This window comes from Spermophilus citellus (genome assembly GCF_964194105.1).
Source record: "Spermophilus citellus genome assembly, chromosome: 9".
NCBI lineage: Eukaryota > Metazoa > Chordata > Mammalia > Rodentia > Sciuridae > Spermophilus > Spermophilus citellus.
The window spans coordinates 96,007,004-96,027,722 of NC_138191.1; the positions used below are offsets into that span (position 1 = coordinate 96,007,004).

General features: G+C 48.7%; 1 protein-coding gene across 1 annotated transcript in view; it reads right to left on the reverse strand.

The window, feature by feature from the left end:
• Positions 1-15,247, reverse strand: part of PCSK9 (proprotein convertase subtilisin/kexin type 9) — a 30,461-nt gene extending 15,214 nt beyond the window's left edge. Inside the window, exons 1-10 of the mRNA XM_081306590.1 lie at positions 14,508-15,247; positions 9,432-9,623; positions 8,679-8,802; positions 6,159-6,292; positions 5,795-5,936; positions 4,545-4,741; positions 3,290-3,473; positions 1,636-1,809; positions 1,198-1,346; positions 281-458 (exon numbers count right to left, since the gene is read on the reverse strand). Coding sequence (XP_081162716.1) covers positions 281-458; positions 1,198-1,346; positions 1,636-1,809; positions 3,290-3,473; positions 4,545-4,741; positions 5,795-5,936; positions 6,159-6,292; positions 8,679-8,802; positions 9,432-9,623; positions 14,508-14,759 — 1,726 coding nt within the window. The 5' untranslated portion in view covers positions 14,760-15,247. The remainder of the gene's footprint in view (positions 1-280; positions 459-1,197; positions 1,347-1,635; positions 1,810-3,289; positions 3,474-4,544; positions 4,742-5,794; positions 5,937-6,158; positions 6,293-8,678; positions 8,803-9,431; positions 9,624-14,507) is intronic.
• Positions 15,248-20,719: the final 5,472 nt, after the last annotated feature.

The following is a 20,719-nucleotide window of genomic DNA, read 5'->3' on the forward strand; positions in this document are numbered from 1 at the left end:
TGCCTTGGTGAAGGGCGCACAGAGCTGCAGGCCCCTGTTCCAAATGCCACCCTTCTCATCACATCCATGGAGGTAGGTGCTACCCTCTTATGCAGAGGAAAGCTGAAACAGAGAGAGTTGCCTGCCGGGGTCACACTGTGAAGGTGGCAGAAGGGGAGTTTGCAAGTAGCACTCAGGCTCCAGAGGTCTGACCAATCGTACTCCTGAGGACCATGCAGAGGCTGGCCATGTCAGGAGACAGGGACTCCTCCTCACCCCAAGGCAGGGCCCCGCCTCCTACCTGTGAGGACTTGGCCCTCTTGGTGGCAGTGGACACGGGTCTCCTTATCCGCCCTGGCTGGAGGAGCTGTGTGGACACTGCAGTTGGACTGGGGTAGCAGGCAGCACCTGGCAACGGCATAGACACCCTCACCTCCAAAAGAGTTAAGGGCCAGACAGACATGCCGGCTCCCTCGGGTCTGAGGACCAAAGACAGAAAGAGAAAACCACTTTAGAAATAGCCTGGGAAACACCAGATGCTGGGGCCAGAAGGCATAGACCCAGTCCAAGCCCTTGGAATCCTCAACACATTCTGGTTCCCACTCCTCTGGGGACAAGGAGCTCACTCCTGCCAGAGGCAGACTCTTCTGCCAATGGGCAGCTGTGTGTTTTATAAAGTTCTTCCAGAAACTGACCGTGACCTCAAAATGAAGATACATGAAATCTAAGACACTGACACAAAGACCTACCCCTCTCCCTTAACCCACCTGGCCCCTAAGCCAGCACTCACAGCCAACCAATCTCCTAGGCCAGAAGTGCCTAGTGGCCCCCACCCTCCCAGCCAGGCACAGCCCTGCCCTCCAAACACAGTGGTAAGAGTTCATGTGTCACCCCTGAAGCATCAGCACCGATCCGTTTGCAGGATGGAGATTCCTCAACTCCCAGAACCAGGGACCCTCTGAGTAAAAGGGCCCTGGGGATGCTGGGTCCAGGGAAGTCACTGTCCTCTCCGCACCAGGCGGGCACAGGATGTCCTGCACTCTTCCAGGAAGCCCTCTAGGTATGTGCACCAGCAGCCCCCCACCCCTGCACTGGTCAGCACTTTCAACTGGCAGGTGGAGACTGGGGTCCAGTCACTAGGGCTGGAGGCTGATCAGGTCCTAGAAGTGAGAACCCTGCTTCCCATGAAGACACACACACACAGAGGGGTAAGGTCACCTCAATGTGCTCGCCCCGCCGCTTCCCGCTGCTGGAGAAACTGGAGCAGCCCAGCAGCTCCTCGCCTGGGGCACAGTGGGCCATGGCTGTGGCTGTCCGTGTGGGCCCTGAGTGTGCTGACCACACCGTCCTGCAGTACAGCTGTCCTCCTGCAACAAGACCCAGGGCGAGGGAGTGGTTCAGGGGTGGAGGAGCATTCACCAGGGGGGTGCTAGAAAAAGCTTTAGTTCACGGGAGGTGGGTGGTGGGCTGAAAGAACACATTGAACTTCTCCCATAAAACTCCCTATAAAAATGTTGCAAAGCCTTATCCAAGTCCAGTCCCCTCTCGAGGTGGCACAATCCTCCTTGCAGACACCAAGCAAAGGGGAGACTTGTCAAGGTCACACAGGCCTCTCAGTCCCAGGCCAGACTCTGCCCATCCTGCCATCTTGCTTACCTGCTGAATGGGTGCTGGGGGGCAGTGCAGCCACCAGGTTAGGAGTCAGTATCCGCTGGTCCTCAGGGAACCAGGCCTTGTTGATGACATCTTTAGCAGAGAAGTGGATCAGTCTCTGCCTCAGCTCGGCTAGGGTCAGCTCGGGCTCAGCTGTCAGCATCCTGGCCACAATGCCTGGTGGGGTGGTGCAGAGGAAGAGATATCGTGGTCTGGCCCTTCTTCCCAGCCAGGCACTCCTGCTAGGGTGCACATGCACAGACAGACACAAAAACAACCAAGCTGTTCTTCCTGAAGTTAAGCCACCTGCAATCCCCGGCTTAGTGAAATCAGGCAGATGATCTGCTCGTCTGCCGCTGAGTCTTGGTGATTGATGTTCAGGAGAACTTCTGTACAGCCACAAAACCATAAATCAAATGTCCCTTCTCCAAGAAGCCTTCCCTGACCCTCAGGCTGTACAGGTGCCTCCTCTGGGTTCCCTCTGACAGAGCTCTGACTACTTTGTGTTCCTTTTGTTTGTCATCTGCCTATCCTATCAGACTGAGTGTTCTTGAGGGCACTGTTATGGTTTGGATCTTTTTTTTCTTTCTTTCTTTCTTTCTTCTTTTTTTTGGTGGGGGGGATAGAACTAGGGATCAAACCCAAGGCTTGGCACATACTAGCAAGCACTCTGCCATTAAGGTACATTCCTGGCCCTCTTTTAAATTTTTTATTTTGGAATAAGGTCTCACTAAATTGCCCAGGCTGGCCTAGAACTTGAGATCCTCCAGCCTCAGTCTCCTGAGTAACTGGGATTTCAGACTGTGCACTACCGTGTCTAGTCGTTATGGTTTGGATCTGGAATGTCCCTCAAAGGCTCATGTATTGAAGGCTTGGCTCCCAATGCAGCAGTGTTCAGAGGCAGGGGCTGTGGAGAGGGCTCTAATCTCATCAGTGGATTAATCCATTGGTAGCTGAAGGGACTCTTGTAAGCAGTAGGGCATGGTTGGAGAAAACCAGTCACTGGGAACATGCCCTGGAAGGGTGCATCTTGTCCCCAGCCCCTTCTGTCTTTGCTTCCTGGTGGCCATGAGCTGGGGAGCTTTGCTCTGCCTCACCTCAGGCCCAGGGCAGTTGAGCCAGCCAACCATGGACTCAAATCTCTGAAACCATGTACCAAAAACAAATCTCTCCTCCTCTAAGGTTTTTTGTTTGTTGATTTATTTAAAGATGTTTGTCACAACAAACATGCTGTTTGTTGGAAGGTGGTGGAACCTATAGGAGAGGGGACCTAGTGGAAATAAGTCACTGGGGACATGACCTTGAAGGGGTTATTGGGACCCTGGCCTCTTCTTGTCTCTTTCCAGTCACCATGAGCAACTTGTTCCACCACACACTCTCCATCAGGATGTTCTGCCTCACCAAAGACCCAGAGAAAATGAGGCCAAGACTATGGACTGAAACCATGAGTTGAAACAGAACTTTCCTCCTTTTAAGTTGATCACCCAAGTGTTTTGTCACAGTAATAGGAAGCCAACTAACACAGGCCCCTCAGGTCTTCCTCATGTTTGGTCCTCCATCACAGAGCCTGGCACTCAGAGGTCCTAGCACAGAGCCTGCCTGCCTGCCCAAGGGGCTGTTAGCATCATGGTGGCCAGGATGACAGGGGGTGACTCACCAGCCACATGGGCAGCAGCCTGTGATGTCCCACTCTGTGACACGAAGCAAGTGCTACAGTCACTGGAGGCACCAATAATGTCCTCTCCTGGGGCAAAGAGGTCCACACAGCGGCCAAAGTTGGTCCCCAAGGTCCCCAAGGTCATTGGCTGGTCCTGGGCATTGGTGGCCCCAACTGTGATGACCTGGAAAGATGAGGAGGTGGGTAAAAGAGAAAAGAGTCAACCATGTGCCCAGCATCATTCCTGATGCCTCTGTGGAACTTTCATCCTGGTGGGGAGACCGACGGTAAACAGGAAACCACCCCGGGCCCTTCGGCAGCTATAAACCTCATGGGGAAATCCAGTGCAGCAAGGCGGAGACACTGTGCTGGGTTTTAGGCAATTTTGAATTCAGCACCTGGGGAAGGCTCTGCTGGGCTAGAGAAGGCCCGGGTCATACTACCAGGACTGGACCTGCACCACCCGCCAGGCCCCACACCAGACCATGAAGCCCCCTAAGCGGAACAAGAGTCCTTCCCTTTGGTACTACCAGCACCCAGACAGCCTGACACATGGTGGGTATCCTGCAAGTGCTACTCAGATGAAGGACAAGGTGCCCCCCAACACTGTCAGCTCCTCCATAGAAGAGGTGTTCACATGCCCCCCTGCCTGGAACAGGCCTGCAATAGCAACAGACACATAGCAGGGCTCAGGACGTTCCTCACATGAGTGGCTTTGGACCTTCCATGGCTGCCAATCTCATTAGCCTTGCAAAGGCGGTCAGTCGTGAAGGCTAGGGGCAGGAGCTTTGGGGGGCATGGCCAGTGGGGGTGCTGGACAGGAGAAAGGGGAGGGCTGGCTTGTGCTTTAGGCGGAGCCCCAGGGCCCTCATAGGGTAGCCTGGGAGGGGAAGCAGGAGAAGGTGGGAGAAGGCTGAGGATGCCATTCTCTCCACCCTAGGGAAGAAGAAAGGAGCCCAGACAAGGGCCCCAGGTCCTTGGGAGGAGGAAAGGGGCAGGGCATTCAGAAAACTTTCAGGAAGAAAATGGCCAGGACAGGCCATGGGGTGTGGCTACATGGGGAGGGAGAGTTGGGGTGCTGCTCCTTCCAGACTCTGGCACAGCAGAGGCTCAGCCCCCTCCCTGGCTTCTGCACTCAGGGGCTGACAACTTCCTCCAAAGCTGCAGCAGCTCAGCCTCCAGCAACACCCCACGTGAAACCCGGGGGCCTGCCTGTTCCCCCTCCTTCCTGGGGGGCAGCCGCATTGGCACCTACCTCTGAAGCTGAGGCTGGGGAGTAAAGGCAGGCATCGTCCCGGAAGTTGCCCGCAGCGGCCACCAGCACCGCTCCAGTCCTTGCCAGGTGCCGGCAGGCAGCATTGAGGACCCGGCTGTAGCCACCCACTAGGGGCAGCAGCACCACCAGCGGCCCCACGGGCTGGGCCAGCTGGCTTTTCCGAATAAACTCCAAGCCTGAGAGAACAAAGGCCCGTCACCTCCTGGGGAGATGTGCTTGCCCCCTGCACCCCCTTCCCACAGGGGCACAGGATGATGTTTCATTTTGTGTCACCTTTGTGCCCTGAGTTTGGTCACACTCCCAGTCTAAATGCTGCTGTGAAGGCAGTTTTTTTAATGTGACTGACATCTAAGCCATTCATTTGTTTACTTTGAGCAGATGACCACCAGCCTATGGGAAGTCCCCCTCCAATTTGTTAGAAGATGGTCAGAAAAGACTGAGTGAGGTCTCTGGAGGAAGGAGGGCAGAGCTCATGGGCACAGGCAGGCTCCTGAGCCATGCAGCCTCTGCCAGCTGAGAGCCAGTGGGGGTCAAGCCAATGCCCAGAGCCAGCCCTTTCTCCAGTGAGATCACAGACTCTAGCTGTGTCACCCAAGCAAGGCACCCATCTCTGGTGGGTTGGACAAAATGGTTTAACAGGTGTCACATGCCAGTCTCAAGGCCTGCTATATGAAGTCCTTTGCTCAGTATGTGGGCTCAACAGGATGATGGTGAGCCAGAGCCACCCAGGACCCCAGAAGGTTAGCTCTTGGCTGGATGTCCCAGATGCCACCAGGTGGACTGGATGAAGTAAGCCGCCAGAGTCTGGAAAAGGCCCTGTCATTTCCTCCACCAAGTCTGCCTGGCCAGGGTGACCTGCTGGGCCCAGTCAGACATGGAAGCCAGTGAGGTAAGCAAGCGGAAGATGGAGAAAGCTTGTTTCGATTACCTCAGGGTTCATCTGAATCCAAGATAAAGTGACAACTCCATTTCACAGGAGTTGGAAAGGCGGACAGTGAGGAATCGTGGGAAGAGCACCCGCTTGGCAGAGCCTCCACCCACTTGACCTCAGTGTCTCCTTTTGCACTTGTGGCCTCAGGACCCTGCCCTCTCTAACACTCTGGACCTCCATGGCAGGGGTGGCCTCAGCCTTCTCAGTCAGGGGAATTAGTGCTCTCTGGCTTAACCCACCCCCTCCCACACCAGGTCCAGATGGAGAGAGACCAGTGCTGTCAAGGGCTGCCACTCACCTATGAGGGTGCTGCTGACCGTGCCCCTCCCCTGGCAGTTGAGCACGCGCAGGCTGCGCAGGTTGGCGCCCTTGGCCACACCAGCATCCCGGCCGCTGACCACCCCTGCCAGGTGAGTGCCGTGGCTGTCGCACTTGCTAGCCTGCTCAACCAACACAAGGACCACGTGAGAAAGCCCACCCAGCCCATGACACATCCGTGGTGGGTGGATAGACTGACACCCCCTCCCCACACCCAACAGTAAAGAAGGGACATGGCTGCTGGGTCATGCAGCCATAATGCTCCGGGGAGGGGGTGGTCCCCACCAGCTCCAGGAGGGGAGTGAGAGATGGGGGCAGCCTTCCCACCTGAGGGTCATGCTCACCTGTCTATGGAAGCGTGTCCCATCCTCCTCAGGTACATTCTCAAAGTCGGTGACAGTGACCCTGCCTTCAATTTCCCGGTGGCTGCTCTGGATGCTGGTGTCCAAGAGATAAACCTCCACCAGGCCACCTCCATCTTTGCAAGGCAGCATTTGTGGGAGAGGATACCCATGAGGTCAGGGTTATAACTACTGCACACAAGCTGTCTACCACATCCCAGGCCCTGCTGTAAGCACCGTGAATACATAAATTCGTTTAACCTTACAAAAATCCAGGCTATGTGCTGTTATGTCTTTATTTTATAAGACAAATGCAGTAAGGCACAGAAAGGCATAGCACTGTCCAAGGTCAAGTAGCTGGAAGACAGAGACAGGAAGTGAACCAAGGTCTCTGACTCCATAACACTAACAAAAGGGGCATTCAAAAAAACAATAAATATGATAGTGTAAATACACCAAGCCCACATTTATAGCCTTTGAAAGGTCACTGATCCAGCTGAAGAGTTCAAGAAGAAAAGCAGGTCCACCTGAGCCAGCCAGCTCATGTCACTGAGGAAATGGAGGTTGGGAGAGGCTGCATGAGTCTGGGCCTCTTGGCACCAGGTCTGTGCATTCTCTGTTACAACCTTCTTCTAAGGCTGCCATGGTGACCCACTGAAAATGCTTCATTTTCAATGTGACATGATGTCACATCTCATGACAGGACTAAAATGTGTATTAGTTATGTAGAGCTGCTGTAACAAATTACCACAAACCCAGTGGCTTACAATAGACATTCTGTCACAGATACAGAGGCCAGAAGTTCAAGACCAAGGGGTTGACCAGGCCATACTTCCTGCAAAGGCAATAGGGAGCCTCTTCCACTTCCTGGTGGCTACTAGCATTCCTTGGCTTGTGGTCAAATCCCTCCAGTCTCTGCCATCACTCCATATGGCCTCCTCTTCTGTGTGTCTCAACTGTCCTTCTGCCTCTTTTACAAGGAAAGGCACTGGATTGAGAAATTGCTGGACAGTCCAGGATGATCTCATCTCAATATTCTTAATTACATCTACCTAGGCCTTTATTCCAAATAAGGTCACATTTACAGGCTCTGAGTGTGTGTATCATTCAGTCTGCTACAGAGCATTTCAGTGGCTTCTCTGAAATCCCATGCTAATTTCAGTCAAGGTCAGCCCCCTGTCCTCTGTCTTCCCACCGTACAACACCATGCTGCCAGAGCTGGATTGCCCCAGCCTATCATCTCTCCATCCTCTATGCTACTGTCCACTGTACCCTGTGGCAGAAGGAGACTGTACAGAAGAAGCCTCTCTCATCTATGCCTCTGGTTTATGGTACTTGGTGACAGCATGCTTAGAAACTTATTCAGGAGCACAGCCTTCCCTCACTCCTGCTTGGCTGGGGCCTCGCTGCCCTCTGGCCCTTGGGTGTGGACCTGGAATCCCCGGGGCCTTAGGACTCACCTGGAGAGGTGCACCTCAGTAGCAGGCAGCTCCTCCTGCAAAACCAACCTGGAACTTTCTGCTACAGTCTGCCCAGACCAAGCCCCCACCTCTGCAGCGGCCACCCGTGTCAGGTGCTCCATCTCCTCACCCTCTACCTTGTGCACAACCCCTGACCTGTCACAAGGACAGCAACTCAGAAGCCACTGCACCTTTCAGTTCCCAAAGCATTGGTACATGCTTCACCTCACTGGAGCCTCACAACAACCCTGAGAGGAGGACAAGGACAGGTTACTCTGCTCATTTTACAGATGAGGAACAAAGAGGCTCAGAGAGGGAAGTAGCTCCCAAAGACCTGCAATTTTCAGGGAAGGGGTGGAGGCTGTGATCACCCCGAGATCTGAGGCCTCACTCCGTGTTGCACCGACTCTCCACAGAGCTCAACCTCAGGCTGTGGGTATCTCAAACTCAACATGGTCCAACTAGAAATGATCTCCTCCCCTAAGCAGGTGTGTTTACAGCCTTCCCCAACTCAGTGTCCCCCATGGGGCCCTGCCACGACCCAGGCCATTCTTCTTGGCCTCTCCTCCTCGCCCTTCATAGGCAGGCTGCACCAGGCAGAAGGAAGTATGGGCAGCAAGACCTGGAGGGGACATGGCATGGCCCACACAGGGAGACCCACACGGTCTAATGGAGCTGAAGGCAGGATGGGCAGGCAAGGAGACCGAGAGCTAGGTGGGGGCAGTCCAGACAGGGCCATGTCTGTCCCACTCAGAGGTCTGATCCTGTCTGCAGGGCTGGGCATTCAGACACCATGAGTCATGGTCAGATGCAGCCTTTCCCAAGACAAGTGTAGCCTTGGAGAGGAGATGAACAAGAGCTTCTAGAAGGTGAGATAGCATCGCTTAAGGAAAAACACCTGCATTCTGGGTGGAGGAAGAGAGAGCAAGAGGGAGCTGTTGGAACCAGAGCAGAAGAGTCAGCAGAGTATGCTGAGTCCCAAGCCTCTGAGAAGAAGAGAGACCACAACAGAGCATGGGCATTCAGCCAGGGTGCGGAGGGCCAGGCACAACGGGGGTCTTACGGGGGGCTCTTTGTTCCGTGGCCTGGTAGTGTGCAGGGATGATCCGCTCCAGGTTCCATGGGATGCTCTGGGCAAACACAGAGGAGTCTTCCTCGATGTACTCAACATGGGGCAACCTCAGGGCCTGCAGAAGACATAGGTCAGGGGACTCTGCTTCAGAGCCATTTTGCCAGAACCACCTGATCTAACCTGTCCCCATGTCCTTTTATATGATTTTTAAAAAAATATTTCTTAGTTGCCAATGGAGTTTTTACTTTATTTATTTATCTGTGGTGCTGAGGATCGAACCCAGGGCCTCACACATGCCAGGAAAGAGCTCTGAGCCACAACCCCAGACCCCTTTTATATGCTTTTATGAAATGGCTGAGACTCCATCAAGTGTCCCAGGGCCTTGTCCCCATAGGGGACAAGTAGCAGATACTTCAGCACAAAAGGCATCCAGCCAGTAGATTGCCAGGTTAGACACTGGCTAACCCACATAGAAGCCAACTCCTAGCTGTCTGCATGGTCCTTTCTGAACCTTGGAATCCTCATTTCAAATTCAGATGGACTGGGGATGGCCAGGCTTCTAAGGCATCTACCCATTGAGCCAGCAATCACTAGGCATGGTGCCAGTGGTACACTTGGTATATACTCAGTAATTACTTGTGTCTCCCCCTGATTTTTAGCAATGGGCACACTAATGTCGATGCTCTACATGTAAGTGGCATCCAGCCCCATCAGAAAGTGCCTTGCCCAGAGAGGGTGACTCACCAGGTCCAGCAGGTCACTGCTCATCTTCACCAGGAAGCCGGGAAAGAGGTTGTGGAAGAGATGCAGGACCTTAGTGAGGTAACCCCGGCGGGCGGCCTGGGCCTGCAGACGTCGGGCCACACGTTCCGTCTGCCATCGGTGGCTTCTCTCCCCCAGCACCACCACATAGGTGCCCGGCAACCTCCAGGCATCCTGGCCCCAAGCAAGGAAGGGTAACATTAATAACATTAAAATCCCAACAATCTCCTTCTGCTCGACTGAGCTACCCTTTATCTTTCTGCTATCAGAGCCCCATTCCCTTTCCCCCCCCCCTCATTTTGCTCTAGCCAAAAAGGTTTCATTCAACCCTTGATTTTCTGAGTCTGGCTTATTTCATTTAGCATGATGTTCTCCAGTTCTATCCATTTACTAGCAAATGCCATAATTCCATTCATCAATAAAGCACCAGTTAAAAAAAATACCAACAAGCCCTGCCCTAACCTTATCCCCCTCTGTTTACAAATTAGGATTATGATAAAAGAATCACAATGGAGTGTAGTAAACTATAAACAGAATTTACCAAATTAGGACTGAAAAGCAAAACCCACATACAAGCCAACTCTTAGCATTATCATAGTTTATACACTTCAGAGTTTGTCAGGCACAAAGGGGAACTGTGGGGTACACTCAACAACAAAGTCTCTTCTGTAACCTCTCTAGGGACAACCCAGGCCTGGTCATTCCTGGTAGCCCTGCCCAAAGGCCAGCCATTCCCAGAAGCCTTTCCAGTCACACTCCCTCCCTAATACCTTAGTCAGAAAAAAAAAAAAATCACTTTCTCCCCATCCTAGTACCTCCATGACTCCCCTTCAGAGGCAGTGCAAAAGAGAACATTCATGGGCTTTGGAGCCAGAAAATGTGGACCTGAATCCCATCTCTCCAAGGTTTACTGGCTATGTGGCCATGAGCAAGTCACTCAACCTTTCTGAGCCTCTGATGTCTCCTCTGTATTACAAGAACCACAATACCTATGGAATAGGCCTGCTGTCAAGGCCAAGAGAGAAGTTTGTATAATGCAGGCAGAAGGCTGCAGACTGTCAGAGATTTGTTTGGTCTTGCTCTTGCCAGCTACAACTGGTCTCAAGCAGACACACCTGCTCAAGAAGCTTCCATGGTTCACCACAGACTGATGAATAAAGTTCAGTCTCCATGTCCTCCTTGGCCACTCTGCCTCAACATACCTCTGCAGCCTGCCACCCACATGCATCTCTGTCTATGCACTCCAGCAGAGGAGAGCCCACAGCCCTTCATTCAAAGTTTTAGGACCAGAAGGTCTCAAGAATCAGAATTCATTTGGATTTAAAAGTCAGTAATGGGTAACCAGGGAGCCAGCTCCAAGGAATTTGCACCTTCTTCTATACAGCCAAATGTATGCGTCTGTGTACAAGAGGAATCAACGAAGATCATGAACAATCTCGTGTCAGTTCAGGCGAGAATGTACCACTGAATAGATTACAAAATGCCTTTTGCTTTCAGAGATGAAAGGCAGAAAAGAACCCAGAAAGTCTGTCAAAGGAAAGATTTTTTAAAAGTGAGGTGGCAGGAGATGAATGACAATGTCACAGCTAAGATCAACCAGCTTTGGAAGTAAAACCTGGGGAGGAAGCAAAGAGCAGGACGGACAGGAGGAGAGACGGCTCAGGATGCTCCAGTCTCGAGGCCCCGTGGGGAACACTTTTCTGAAAATAAAGCAGATGGGACATCCAAGGGGACTTTTAAAAAGTTTTGAAGCTGTGTGACTCTAGATAACAATAATACATGGCATATCTCAAAATAGCTAGAAGAGAGGATTTGGAATTTTTTCACCATAAATAAATGCTAAATGTTTGATCATTGCACGTTACCTACGAGTACCCACATATCACATTGTATCCCTATGAATATGTACAGTAACTATGCCAATTAAAAATTCTAAATATAAGCCCAAGAGTTAATAACAAGAATAAACAAATGGGACTTACTTAAACTAAAAAGTTTTTTCTCAGCAAGAGAAACAATAAAAGAGGTAAATAGAGAGCCTACATCCTGGGAACAAATTTTTACCCCCCACACCTCAGATAGAGCCCTAATATCCAGAATGTACAAAGAACTCAAAAAATTAAACAATAAGATAACAAATAACCCAATCAACAAATGGGCCAAGGACCTGAACAGACACTTCTCAGAGGAGGACATACAATCAAATCAACAAGTACATGAAAAAATGCTCACCATCTCTAGCAATCAGAGAAATGCAAATCAAAACCACCCTAAGATTCCATCTCACTCCAGTAAGATTGGCAGCCATTATGAAGTCAAACAACAATAAGTGTTGGCGAGGATGTGGGGAAAAGGGTACACTTGTACACTGCTGGTGGGACTGCAAAATGGTGAGGCCAATTTGGAAAGCAGTATGGAGATTCCTGGGAAAGCTGGGAATGGATCCACCATTTGACCCAGCTATCGCCCTTCTCGGACTATTCCCTGAGGACCTTAAAAGAGCGCACTATAGGGATACGGCTGCATCAATGATTATAGCGGCACAATTCACAATAGCTAGACTGTGGAACCAACCTAGATGCCCCTCAATAGATGAATGGATAAAAAAAATGTGGCATCTATACACAATGGAGTATTATGCAGCACTAAGAAATGACAAAATCATAGAATTTGCAGGGAAATGGATGACATTAGAGCAGATTATGCTAAGTGAAGCTAGCCAAGCCCTAAAAAACAAATGCCAAATGTCTGCTTTGATATAAAGAGAGCAACTAAGAACAGAACAGGAAGGAAGAGCATGAGGAAAAGACTACAGTAAACAAAGACTAATGGGGGGAGAGAAAGGGAGAGAGAAGGGAAAGCATATGGAAATGGTAGGAGACCTTCAATGATACATAAAATTATAAAAGGTTATGAGGGGCAAAGGGGAGGGAAAAAAAAGGGAGAGAATTGAACAACAGCAGAGGAGGTAGAGAGGGAAGATGGGAGGGGAGGGGAGGGGAGGGGGGATAGTAGGGGATAGGAAAGGTAGCAGAATACAACAGTCACTAATATGCCATTATGTAAAAATGTGAATATGTAACAGATGTGATTCTGCAATCTGTATTTGGGGTGAAAATGGGAGTTCAAAACCCAAATTGAGTCAAATGTATGAAAGATGATATATCATGAGCTATGTAATGTTTTAAATAATCAATAAAAAAATTCTAAATATATAAAACTAAATCTAAAAAAAAATACCTATTGTTTTCAGAACTCTTTACACTTCGGGAGATGGAGATGTCACTGCTTCCTTAAGCTCTACCTCTGCCTTTCCCAGATCTGGACCTTGTTCATGCTGCTCCCTCCCTTAGAGTAAAATTTTCCTGCCACCTTCATTGTTGAGCTCCTGTTTATGGTCAGAGACCCATGTAAGGTGCTCGCCACTAAATGAAAATGTTGTGAATCAGGAGGACGCTCTTCACAGTTCAACAAGATTTCTCTGAAGCCTCATTCCAACGCACCAGGGAGTTGGTACACCTCCATTCTGGCCCTCAGTTTCTCAGGATGAAAATAAAGGATAGGCCTAAAATCCTTTTGTTTGCCAAAACATTTTCATTTTAAATTCTATTCCCACGAAATATTCATTGCATGGAAGAAAAAGTGAACTTCACAAAGTAGCTTTTCCAAACTTCCCCCAGGGAAGAAACAGCCTCAAGCATGTGGCCAGGTGGTTGTCCAGCCTCCTCTCACTGACCTCCCAGGATGGGGTACTCACTCCTGCCCGAACAGTTATTTGGGGGTAGGAGAGACCACAGCCTCAGGATATTCTCTACAGGTGAAAGGATCAGGGGAAAGAAGAGGGTGCTAGGAACTGAATGAAGGCCAGACACTATGCCAGCACACAGAAGAGCAGGCCAGGCAGCTTTGAGCACAGAATCCTCATTTGCCTACCACCCACCAACCCAGCTGTGCATGGAGAGTGTGGCCAGGTCACACTGCAACCAGGGACATAACTACCTGCAACAAGTAGCTGCTTCTGGTTCTTACATCCAGGAGTCATTCAGGGATCACCAGAATTCCTTTCCCTTCATCCCTTTCAGAAAGGATTGCCATTTCCCCTTTAATAGAGGCTCAAGTTTAAGCAGTTTGCCAAGCTCCATACAGCTAGAGAGAAGCAGCCAAGGATAACCCCAAGTCTGATTCACAGCTCAGGTAACATTATTTCAGCCGAACCCTTGAAAGGTTATAACTAAAGGGAATCAACAGCCCCACCCTAGGCAGCAGCTTCCTACAGAACAGGCCCAAGGGCAAAGCAAAGGTTCAGGAACCTGCCACGCCCACCCTAGGAGACCCACATCTGCCTGTAGGACTCAGCTCCAGAGTCCCTGGCGCACCAGCCACCCGAGGTCCCCAGTACTGAAAGCCCTTCCTCTAACCAAAGATCCCATCAACCTCGAGAATAATTCAACACGTTCCCCTTCAGTTTATTCTTTTATTCAGCTGGGGAAAAAAAATGCAGTGCCTGAGTTGGAGTTCTAAGGCACCAAGGATTTGCCTCCCGCCCCCATCCTCTACCCCTATATAAAAGATGCCCTCTCCCCAATACCCTCTACACTCTCCTCCGGGGAGACTCCCAGAACCAAGTCAGAACGCACAGGAATAAGCCTGCTTCCTCTACACCCTGGGCCATTCTAAGCGCACTGGGGTGTTGACTCCTTCACCCTTTGGAGCTGCACGGTCAGTGGAGCCTCTAGAATCCCAGCAGGCGATCTGGACAGTACTCTGCTCGCCGACCTCGTGGCTGACAGTCCCCCCTCCCCATCCAAGCTACCCTTCCACCGCATCGTGCAGCCGCACGCTCCAGAGCACCGTTTCCAAGCGCTGCCAGTGCTCTTTCGCCAACTACCTAGCCTGTCCTCCCCAGACCGCGCCAAGCCATCACAGGACCAGCAGAAGACTCTCTGGACCTTCACTACAGCCCCTCCCTTACACTGGGAAACTGGGCAGGAGAAGAAGCGGCATCCCTACAGGTCCCGGTGGCAAGTTCGCCACCGCCTCCTACCCCAGCGCCCGCACCTTGGCGCAGCGATGGAAGGTGGCAGTGGACATGTGCGGGGCCGATTCGGCTAGGCCGTCCTCCTCGGAGGGAAAGGCGAGTACCAGCTCCTCATAGTCGCCGTCCTCGTCCTCCTGGGCATGGGCGTTCGCGGGGCTCAGGAACAGTAGCAGCAGCAGCAGCGATGGCAGTGGCCACCATAGCCGCGTAGAGCTGCCGGTGCCCATCAGGGCGATTTGCGTTCCAACTGCTGGGGACCCAAGAGACCGCATCCTCTTTTGGAAGGAGGAAAGACGCGGGTGAGCGGGAGCTCAGGACCCAGCTGGGCCAAGCGCGCCAAGAGTGCTGGGGCTCGCGGCTGTCACTTCCCGCCCGGGCAGTCGGAGTCTGGCTGCAGGGATCCCTCCCACAAGCTTGGACCCAGAGGGGAGTGGCGTTGAGACTGCCTGAAGCCACAGGTGCCTCGAAGTCGGGGAGGAAACTTTCTGGGGTGTGGGTGCTCGACGCCCCGGTCCAGGAGATCACGCCACCGGAGCCCCATCGGACGATCCTATCTGATTAAACATTAACGGAGCCCGGAGACTGGAGGATCAGGTTTCGGCCTCGCCCTCCCCAAACAGCGTCACTTTACGCTCATAGGGAGTAAAAGACAATCCCAAATCCTAATTGGGCTGAAAGCTGGGAGAGTTGTCCCGTCTCCGCCTCTCACCCTGCGCCCTGCCAGAGATGCCAGACTCCGAGTTCAGTTGGCCCACCTCACTAGTGTTTCCGGGGTCTGCCTGGCCACCTGTCAACCATGCCTTCTCCGCTCCCTCGAACGATGTTGAACAACCTCCCTGGGCCCTCCTCCTTCCTGTGACCGGTGACCCTTCCTAATCAATCTGACTGCACACTCATCACTGCCCACTGAATTCTTTGCAAGGACTGTAACTTGACATCCTAAATTCTGCCTGGATCCCTTTCTGGCCTCTGTCCCTTATGCACCTTACACTTGTACTTCACCATAGCTGTACCTTGAAGACACTGCTTCCTTTTGATTTCCAGCCTATTGCATTTCAAAGGAGTCTATTCAGTGTTTAAATCTTCCAAGATGGCATATAGATACATTGGAAATTCCATTGTAGGCACAAGCTCAGTATTTCAAACAATTCATTTTGCAATTCATTTTGCACAGATTCCTTTTATGCACCATGTCCAAGAACTCAACAGGACAAGGTCCAGTAGATGCCTACTATGTGCCAGGCAGGAGAATGCAAAGGGGAAAGGGAAGCTCAGGCCCTGGGTTGCTGTGTGACAAAACATAAGGTGCACTCCTCCAGGAAGCAAAAAACAAAGGTGGCTTTAGGATCCCACTCTGTAGATGTGCAGCAGATTCTCAGGATAGAATCTGGATCTTAGAGTCCAAATTGTTGCCCTTTCCATCTTGTTTGGAAAGACCTCACTTCAGAGGGCTCACCGAACAAAAGCTATATAACCAGGGGGTTGACAGTGGCCTCTGGGAGGTGAGACCAAAGTTACCCACTTTAGTTCTTTTGCTTCATCCCCCAACCAAACACCCCACCATTCTGGCACAAAACAGGAGCTCATTACAGTTTGCTAAAAGGGGAACTGGAGGCTCTCCTTCCTGTTGCCAGTAAACAGAATTGTATTTCAAACTTTCTGTTGGCAGCTTCCTCATCAAAGTCATCCTCCTGTAGCAAGAATTGCTAAGAATAGCTGGGAGCAAGCCTTTCCCCATGAAAGGCTTCTCACCTGTCAGGGGTTCCCAATGTGTACCCAGAGGATGATGACGCATATGCACAGAGGGACTGGGATGTCTTCAGGCAAGGAGGGGACCCCTGTCCAGTAGGCACCAGGGGTGTTTGTATGGAAGCGGGGGAGGAAGGAAGCCCCACAGGCACCCTGTGCTCCTCAACAGATGGAACCAGAGGGGCAATCACTTCTCATCCCACATCCTCCACTGCACTCTTTGGGGGACTGGCCCCAGCTGGGCCTTCTGCCACTTGGCAGGTTTTCATCCCTCATTAATTATCTTTCACTGTAAGTTGCCCAAAGCAGCTGTGTCACTTCTTCCTTCTTTTCAGATCTGGTCCCTCAATCCTGGCCACTGATCACCAGCCTGCTGCCCTGGGTACAGGCAGTCAAATTCAAAGGAATATACAGGGAGAAGTTTGTCTTCTTCCCATCCTGAACCCTATCTTCCTAGGAGAAAACACTGTTACTTATGGCAGTGCATTGACTAGTGTCCCCCCAAAAGATATGTTCACTCCTAACCCCTGGTACCTGTGAATAGGGCCCTATTTGGAAAGAAGGTCTTTGCAGATGTAATTGAGCAAAGAACCCCATGATGAGATAATCCTAGGTTTAGAGTGGGCCCTAAATTCAGTGGTTGGTTTTGTAGAGAAAGGAGGAGATACATGTAAGACACAGAGAGGGACTAAGGGGAGAAGCCCACCTAAAGATGGAGGCTCAGGCCTGGGTGATGCTGACATAAGCAAGGAAAGTCAGGAGCCACTGGAAGCTGGAGAGCCACGGAAGATTCTCCATACAGCCTTCGGACAGTGTGGCCCTGCCAACCCTCCATGGCAGACTTCTGGCCTCTAAACCTTCAAGAGAACAAATTTATGTTCTTTGGAACCACCCAGTTTGTAGGGTTTGTTACAGTATCCCTAGGAAAATTATCCACCCACTTACTATCTTTTCAGAGATATGCTATTTTTGTTAAAATATTTGTAAATGACCTTTTAAACACTTATTTTATTATTTGTGTGTGTGTGTGGGGGGGAGTACCGGGGATTGAACCCAGGGGCACTTAACCACTGAGCCACATCCCAGCTCTATTTAAAATATTTTATTTAGAGACAGGGTCTCACTGAGTTGCTAAGTGCCTCCCTAAGTTGCTGAGGCTGGCTTTGAACTCGCAATCCTCCTGCCTCAGCCTCCTGAGCCACTGAGATTACTCATGCGCGCCACTGCACCCATCTTGATTTATTGTTAACCTTTTAGTTATATTGGGAACACCTTAATCTCTTAGATCCTGGGGCTCTTATGTCTTTTTCTCCCCACGTCATTTTTATTGGTGCATTATAGTTATACATACAGATAGGATTTGTTGTTACATAATCATACATGCACACAATTCAACAATATAATTAATTAGGCCAATATCACTCCCTAGCACTTTGCCCCTCCTTCTCTACCTCTGATCTATCCTTCGGTCCATTCCCTCTACTGATCTCCCTTTGATTTTTAGGAGATCCACCCCTGACTTTCTTTTCCTTCTTTCTCTCTAGCTTCTGCATATGAGAGAAAATATTCCACCCTTAACCTTCTGAGTTTGACTTATTTCACTTAAGATGATGGTCTCTAGTCCCTTCCATTTTCCTACAAGTGCCATGGTGTCATTTTTCTTTATGTCTGAATAAAACTCCATTGTGTGCATATACATCACATTTTCTTTATCCATTCAGACAATGATGGACACCTAGGTTGGTTCCATAGTTGGGCTCTTGTGAATTGTGCTGCTATAAACATGACTATGCATGGGTCACTATACATGATGGCTTTGATTCTTCAGGATAAATACCAAGGAGTGGGACAGCTTGGTCGTAGGGTGGTTCCATGCCTAGCCTTTTGAGGAAACTCCATACTGATTTCCATAGAGATTATACTAATTTACAGTCCCACCAACAGTGTAAAAGTGTTCCCTTTTCTCCACATCCTGTCCAGCATTTATTATTATTTGTGTTCTTGATGACTTCCATTCTGACTGGTGTGAGGTGAAATCTCAGTGTAGTTTTGATTTTCATTGCCCTAATTATTAATGATGTAGAACATTTTTTGTGTATTTGTTGGCCATTTGTATTTCTTCTTTTGAAAAGTGTCTGTTTAGTTCATTTGTTCATTTATTAATTGGGTTATGTGACCTTTTGGTGTGAAGTTTTTTGAGTTCTTTGTATATTCTAGATATTAATCCTCTGTCAGAAGAGTAGCTAGGAGTATTTTCTCCCATTCTGTAGGTTCTCTCTTTGCATTCCTAATTGTTTTCTTTGCTGTGCAGAAGCTTTTTAACTTGATGCCACTCCATTTATTAACTCCTGGCATTACCTCCTGAGCTGTAGGGGATCCTATGGAGAGGATTGTTGCCTGTGCCTAAATGCTGGAATGTTGACCCTAAGATTTCTTCTAGGAGTTGAATAGTTTCTGATCTAATTCCTAAGTCTGTGATCCATTTTGAGTTGATTTTTGTGCGGGGTATAACTGCTTAGTTTCATTATTCTACATATGGATAACCAGTTTCCCAACACCATTTGTTAAAATGTCTTTTCTCCAAAGCATGTTTTTGGCACTGAAGCTCTGTAGTATAATTTGAAGTCAGGTATCATAATGTCTCCAGTATTGCTTTTTTGGCTTAGAATTGTATTTGGTGCTTCTGGGTCTTTTATTCTTCCAAATGAATTTTAGGACTGTTTTTTTTCTTCTAGTTTTGTGAAGAATATTATTGGTATTTTGATGGGAATTGCATTGAACCTCTATCTTGCTTTTGGTTGTGTGGCCTTTTAACAATATTAATTCTGCCCATCCATGAATATGAGTGGTGCTTCCATCTTCTGAGGTCTTCAATTTCTTTTTTCAATGTTCAGCTCTGACCTTAATAGTTTTCATTAAGGAGGTGTTTTGTCTCCTTGGTTAGATTTATCCCTAGTTTTTATGGGTTTTTTTTAAACTTTTTTTGAGGCTTTTATGAATGGATTTGTTCTCTTGATTTTTTCTCAGCAGACTTCGATGTTGGTATATAGGAAAGCTTGGTTTTTGTATGTCGATTTTGTAAGCTGCTCCTTTGCCAAATTTGTTTATCAGCTCCATCTGTCTTTTGGTGGAGTTGTTTGAATCTTCTATATAAAGGATCACATCATCTGCAAACAGTGATAATTGGGCTTCTTCCTTTCCTACTTGAATCCCTTTTCTTTCCTTCTCTTGGCTAATTGCTCTGGTTAGAATTTGTAGCACTATAGTAAAAGGAAATGGTAGGAGTGGACATCCTGATCTTGTCCCAGATTTTAGTTTTTTCCTACTTACTATGAAGTTTGGTTTGGGTTTTTCAGACTTTACTGATGTTGAGTTAGGTTCCTTCTATCCCTAGTTTCTTCCGTGTTTTTATCATGAATGGGTGCTGAATTTTGTCATAGGCATGTGTTGAAATGACAAATTGATTTTTGTCCTTAATTTTGTTTATGTGATGAATTACATTTATTGATTTGCCTATATTAAACAATCCTTGCATCTGCATCTCTAGAATAAAACCAGCTTGATCAAGATGTACAATCTTCTTGATCTGTGGTTGAACATGATTTGCTAATATTTAATTAGTATTTTTTCATTTGAATTCATCAGGAATATTGGTCTGTAGTTTTCTTTCCTTGATGTGTCCTTATCTGGTTTTGATATGAATGTGATACTGATTTCATAGAATGAATCCGGCTGTGTTCCATTCCTTTCTAGTTCATTGAATAATTTGAGGAGTACTATCATTAGTTCTTCTTTAAAGTTTTGGTGGAATTTAGCTGAGAATCCATTCTGGTCTTGGCTTTTCTTTGTTGGAGGGATTTTTAGTACTGCTTGTATCTCATAAGTTATTGATCTATTTAGGTTTTCTGTGTCCTCTTGACTTGGTTTTGGGATATTGTATTTATATAGAAATGTATCCACTTCTAGATTTTCCAGTTTATTGGAGTATGAATTTTCAAAATAGTCCCTACTGATCTGCTGGATTTCTAAGATGTCTGCAATGATTTCTCCCTGTTCATCTCTAATTTCATTAATTTGGGTTTTCTCTCCTTTTCTTTTAGTTAGTTTATCAATCTTGTTTTTCTTTTCAAAGAACCAACCCTTTGTTTCATGGATCCTTTGAATTTTTTTATTCTCAAGTTTATTGATTTCAGCTCTGACCTTAATTATTTCCTTCCTTCCACTGGTTTAGGAATTTTTTTGGTTCTTCTTTTTCAAAGGCCTTGGGATACATCATTAGGTGGTTTATTTAGGATCTTTCCAATTTTCTTATGTAGGCACTCTAGCTATAAAACTTTCCCTTAGAACTGCCTTCATTGTGTCCCAGATGTTCTGGAATGTTGTATCATTGTTCTCATTTGAGTCTGAGAATTTTTAAATTTCTCCCTTGATTTCTTCTATCGCCCATTCATCCTTTAAAGAGTATTGTTCAATCTCCCCGTGT